The sequence below is a fragment of the Echinops telfairi genome, unplaced genomic scaffold (assembly GCF_000313985.2).
Source record: "Echinops telfairi isolate 266 unplaced genomic scaffold, ASM31398v2 ScPeMD7_7459;HRSCAF=8497, whole genome shotgun sequence".
Taxonomy (NCBI): Eukaryota; Metazoa; Chordata; class Mammalia; order Afrosoricida; family Tenrecidae; genus Echinops; species Echinops telfairi.
The window spans coordinates 503947-508929 of record NW_022111359.1 but is presented as its reverse complement, the minus strand read 5'-3'; the positions used below and the strand labels follow the sequence as shown (position 1 = coordinate 508929).

General features: G+C 62.0%; 1 protein-coding gene and 1 non-coding gene across 2 annotated transcripts in view; one reads left to right on the top strand and one right to left on the bottom strand.

Moving 5' to 3' along the window:
- The window catches only part of TMEM259 (transmembrane protein 259), a 5489-nt gene extending 1612 nt beyond the window's left edge, over window positions 1–3877 (bottom strand). The window contains exons 1-9 of the mRNA XM_013008423.2: window positions 3519–3877; window positions 1744–2007; window positions 1381–1480; window positions 946–1056; window positions 750–872; window positions 577–677; window positions 396–453; window positions 228–311; window positions 13–145 (exon numbers count right to left, since the gene is read on the bottom strand). Coding sequence (XP_012863877.2) covers window positions 13–145; window positions 228–311; window positions 396–453; window positions 577–677; window positions 750–872; window positions 946–1056; window positions 1381–1480; window positions 1744–2007; window positions 3519–3749 — 1205 coding nt within the window. The 5' untranslated portion in view covers window positions 3750–3877. The remainder of the gene's footprint in view (window positions 1–12; window positions 146–227; window positions 312–395; window positions 454–576; window positions 678–749; window positions 873–945; window positions 1057–1380; window positions 1481–1743; window positions 2008–3518) is intronic.
- Window positions 3878–4289: 412 nt separating this feature from the next.
- Window positions 4290–4396, top strand: LOC115873097. The gene has a single exon (XR_004048229.1). It is a non-coding gene; the product is annotated as a U6 spliceosomal RNA (small nuclear RNA).
- Window positions 4397–4983: the final 587 nt, after the last annotated feature.

The following is a 4983-nucleotide window of genomic DNA, read 5'->3' as shown; positions in this document are numbered from 1 at the left end:
AGGGGAACTCACCGCAGCCAGTGGCGCCTGCTGGTGCTCGTGTGGCAGCAGATGGCGTCATACTGGTCAGCCAGCCACACGATGAGGATGATGTAGAAGGCCGTGGTGGTGTCATTGAAGAACTCGGACATGATGGCCTCCATGCCTGCACGGCAGGGATTGGGGGGGTCAGGGGTGTGGGCACTGGGTGGGGTGCAGGCAGGGGTGCGGAAGGGGGTGGGTCTCACCGACAAGGGCCAGGATGACGGTCAGGAGGGGTGCGGCGGGGAAGGCGACAGCCATGTTCATCTCCAGCATCTGCAGCAGGTCCACTGGGGGAACGAGGCCGTGAGGGGAGGGGAGGGGCGCTTGGCGAGGGGAGGGGCTGGGTGTACCCACCAGTGCCCAGTACTCACCGATGAAGACGAAGATCTGGTGGTGGGAGTAGCGCAGAAGCATGGACACACTCAGGGTCTGTGGGGACACTCGGGAAGGTGAACGTCTGAGGGGAAGGGCCTCCTGCTGCCCCACCCACCCCCATGGGCTGCCCACAGCCCACCAGGGCAGGCGTGTCCAGGGCTCCGGGGGCCCACTCACAAAGACGACCATGATGACAAAGGCCGCCAGGTAGGACGTGCGGGCCATCCACATGCTGACGAAGCGGTAATGCTCGCCCGAGACCACGTTCCGCAGGAAGCCTGGGGAGCAGGGGTGTCACCTGTGTGCCCTGGCCCCCTCCTCGTCCACCAGGCCCCTGCCCACCGGCGCACCCTTGTTCTCCTCGTTCTCCGCCAGGCCCTTCACACTGGACATGAGGATGTCGTCATAGCCCAGGAACTCGTCCAGCAGCAGGCGGCTGAACCGGTCACCGAAGCACTGGTCTCGGGTCGGGTCTGGGGGCCCACAGGGTAGGCGGTCAGCACGGCCCCCTGTCCACCCAAAGCCCACGGCCCGCACTGCACTCACCCAGCGTGACGACCATGACGGGGATGCTCAGGCGCTGCCGCGTGGCCTGCGAGAGCCGCAGGAAGCCGTACTCCAGCGAGTACTCCACGATGTACTCGTCCTGCGGCCAGGCTAGGGCGGGGCAGCGAGGGATGAGCCTAAGGGAGCGAGGCCTGGGGGGCCACTCTGGGGGAGCACTGCAGGGGCGGGGTAGGTGGGGCAGGCTGGGGCGAAGGGTGGGGTGGGGGCAGAATTAGAGGGGCCAGGGGCAGGGTCTGACATCTCAGGAATAGCTGCACGTCTGGTGTACCCCACACCACACCCTGCCAGATGGAGGGGGTTTCCCTGCCCCATCATGGGAGGGTGGGGCACAAAGGCCCTGGAACAGGACTAGGGAGTCCGAGAGTCCCGGGCAATCGGGGTGCCCTTCTCTGATTCAGGGTTTGGGGGGCCTACCTTTGGGGGGCGTCTCAGGGAAGGGGAAGTCTTGGCTGCTGTTAAGTGTGTCCCTGCTGCCCAGCGGCTTGAATACCTTGGGCTCGATGTCCAGCTCAAACTGTGGGCACCAGGACCTGCGTGAGCCAGCACCGGCCGCCGGGAATCCCAGCCCCCCAGCCCCACCCCTACCCCCGCACTACGTCCATGGCCAGGTGGAGATCTGAGTCAGGGTCTCATCTCCTCCCTGAGACCCAGGCCCTGACTCCAGAGCAGGGCAGCACTTGCACATGCACGGTAATGGGGAACTCACCACCCGGGCCCCCTCCTCCACCAGAGAATCAACTGGCCACTGTCCCCCTCACCGGCAGGGGCAGCCCGTACCTGGACAGAGCTGTTCCCGAACATCTCCATGGTCAGTTCCTCCTCCTCGTCATCCTCCTCCAGCTCCAGGCCTGGGAAGCCGCCACGGCGGGCGCTGCCCTCACAGAACTGCAGGAAGACGGGCGCGCGGCTGGAGTTGTGCTGGACCTCGACACGCAGGACACCCTCGCGAGGCCAGTGCTCCCGCACGTGCTCCAGGCAGTTGATGGGCGAGCGGGAGAAGGCGACGTGGATGTAGGCCAGGACCGCAAGCACCAGCAGGGCCTGTGGGAGGACGGACGGGTCAGTGAAGCCACGGAGGTCTGACACGCCCCAAACCCAAGGACTCACAAACAGTTGGGCCCAGAGACCACCACTAGAGGGCCTGGTGCCCAGGCAGGGGGACACCTGCAAGTTGGGCCACTCTTAGGTGTGTCCGCTCACACTGGATTAATGGCCAGGTGGAACCAGGAGTGTGAGGTGTGCCCTCCCGTACCTGAAAGCTCCATGGGACTATCTGGGGGCTAGGCAGGATCCCTCGACAGAGAGGCCCTGCCCCAACAGGTGGAATCCCCAGAGGGCTCAACGGTGCCCTTCAGTAAGGTCTCCTATCCCAGAGACTTAGGTCAGGTGATGCCACCTCTAGGAAGCCCGTTGGCCCTGCTGCAGGGCACCCCCTCTGCTGTTCTCAGGGCTGACCACAGCAGCAGGTCCACAAGGAGATGAGGCCCCAGGGACACAGTTCATTGGTCTGTGCTTGGTGCTGTGTCCACAGCCTAGCCTGGCCCGGTGTGGAAGTGGTGGACGCTCCCCTCTCCCCCACCAGCAATCCACCATGAGCCCGGGCACTTGGCATGCTCTGCTGCCCACACAGGCCTTTCCCAACCTGCCTTTGGCACCCAGGGCTCCGTCACCCAGGAACTTCCCACTGGCCCAGACCCTGAGACCAGGATGAGTGAGGGCAGGAGGGGTGAGGGGGTCTGAGACCTGAGGCCCCTGCTCCTCGGCCAGGTGTCCCAGTCCAGTCAGCCTGGTTACCAGAGTTACACCTCCCAGCAATCCTTGCCCCCCACCCCCCAGGTAGGGCCGGGGCCCCAGCTGTAAGGGGACCACACAGGAAAGTCTGGTGTGGATGGACGTCACTGGCCACCCCTCTGTCAGAAAGGTCACACACGTAGATGGGCTGCACCCCAAAGCCTGGCGCTGGCAGCCCTGTGGGCATCTCCTGGGGCTCCCCAAGTCATTGGCAGCGGGTGGGGACAGTCATATCCGAGTCAGCAAATGACAGGGCCGCTCCCACTTCCTCAGACGCCAGGTGGTGACCCCCCACCCTCCCAGCCCCAGAACCTCGGCCTGGCGGCTTGGTGACATGGGCCAGCTCGGGTCCAATGGGGCCTGCCTGAGGGCCGTGGTCCCTGACCTGTCCTGAACCCTCTGTCCCACCTGCGTAAGAGCCAGTCAGCAAGGACAAGGGCACCGAGAGACTCCGCGGGGGCAGAGCCAGGTGCCGGTGGGGGTTATAGAAAAGGGGGCGTGGAGCCCCAGGGCAGACAGGTGGTGAGGGGCGGCAGGAGGTACGTTCTGGGCAAAGCCCAGGGCAGGGGCTTGGGGCCCGCCGGCGGGGGTCTGCAGGGCCGTGCGCAGGTTTGGACCCCGGCCTTGGGAAGGCGGGCAGGGGCTGGGGACGGATGTGGGTGCTGGAGGGAGGCGCGGCCGGGGATCTGGGACCGGGAGGTGGGGTGCAGGCACTGGGCTCCCGGGTGCCCGCAGGGGTCAAGGGTTGAGGCCGCTGTCACCTTGAGCAGCACGAAGAACTCGAAGAGGCGGCGGAAGGCGGGCGGGAAGAGGCGCGAGTAGGTCACGGCCATCTTGAAGAAGAGCGCGTGGAAGAGGCGGTCGCGCACGTTGATGAGGGGATTGGGGTTCAGGTTGGGGGTGCGAGGCCCGCGCGCGGGGGCCGGGCCGCCGCCGCCGCCGCCACCGTTGGGCCCAGGCCCCGGGGCTCCGGGCGCCGCGTGCTCCGACATGCCGCCCAGGGTCGGGCCCTAGCAATCTGCAGGTCCTCTGAGGCGCGCCCCGGCGGCCATTGGCCTCTCGCCGCCGCCGTCGCGATCCTCACCGCAGCCCGGCTGTCGCCGCCATCTTCCGCCTCCTCATCCGGCCTCGGCCCAGCAGGTGCCACCGAGTCGCTCCCGGCAGGCTAGAGCGTCCCCTGCGCCCGCGGAGAACGCTGGGATGCCGGCGGCCTCCCGCGGAGGCCCGCCCCTCCCACCCTCTTCCTGGCTCCGGGGGGTGAGGGGCGGGGCTGCATCCGAGCCGGTTCGTCTACATATTATCTCCCACAAGCCTTCGCGTCTGCTGTCCACGCTTAGGCTGCAGAAGAGGGAAACGATTGAGGATTTTAGACGTGATCAAAGACACGTAAAGTAAATTTAACTAGAGCATGTGTTCTCTCCCATATGAGTACGGTAAATTATGTTAACATATAACTACCCCAATGGTAGCCCTAACTGTTAAGTATTTTTCAATTTTGACTTTTATATATTCTTGGTGGAAGCTCTGTAGCTGTGCTCGCTTCGGCAGCACATATACTAAAATTGGAACGATACAGAGAAGATTAGCATGGCCCCTGCGCAAGGATGACACGCAAATTCGTGAAGCGTTCCATATTTTGGCCACAGTGCTAAAACAGCTATTTTGGCTAACGCCTTCTGCGATCTCGGATTCCAGAATTCGTGCAACTTTTTTTTTTAATAAGCATTAACAGTCCTATTAACAATTCACATGCCATTCAACGGCTTAAACATGTAAAAATTCACTGCCATCCGGTCCATGCTGTTTCTAGAGACGGTGCGCTTCTGAAACTACCGCGTCCTGGTGTAGAAAGCGCAGTCCGCTCCCTCTGGTGGCTTTGAACCGCCGACCCAGCGCGTAACCGCCACGCCGCGGGAGTTCCGCAAAGAATTGTGCAGTCATCGCCACAAGCAATTTCTTCATTCTTGGTTTTGGATTTGGTTTTTTTGTTGTTTTTTGTGTGGAAAACTTTCATTATTTTTCTTAAACTCTAATAAATCAATTCCCCCAACCTCACGTGCCATAGGCTTAAGAAACTATTAATTTAGTTACTATATGCATAGATTAGATTTACCTACTCTGGATTTCATATAAAGAAAATCGTACCAAAAACCTTAGAAAACTCAATACAAAAGACAGCAGACAAAGAAGGGAACGAGAACATCATCAGCCTAAATTAAATTTAAA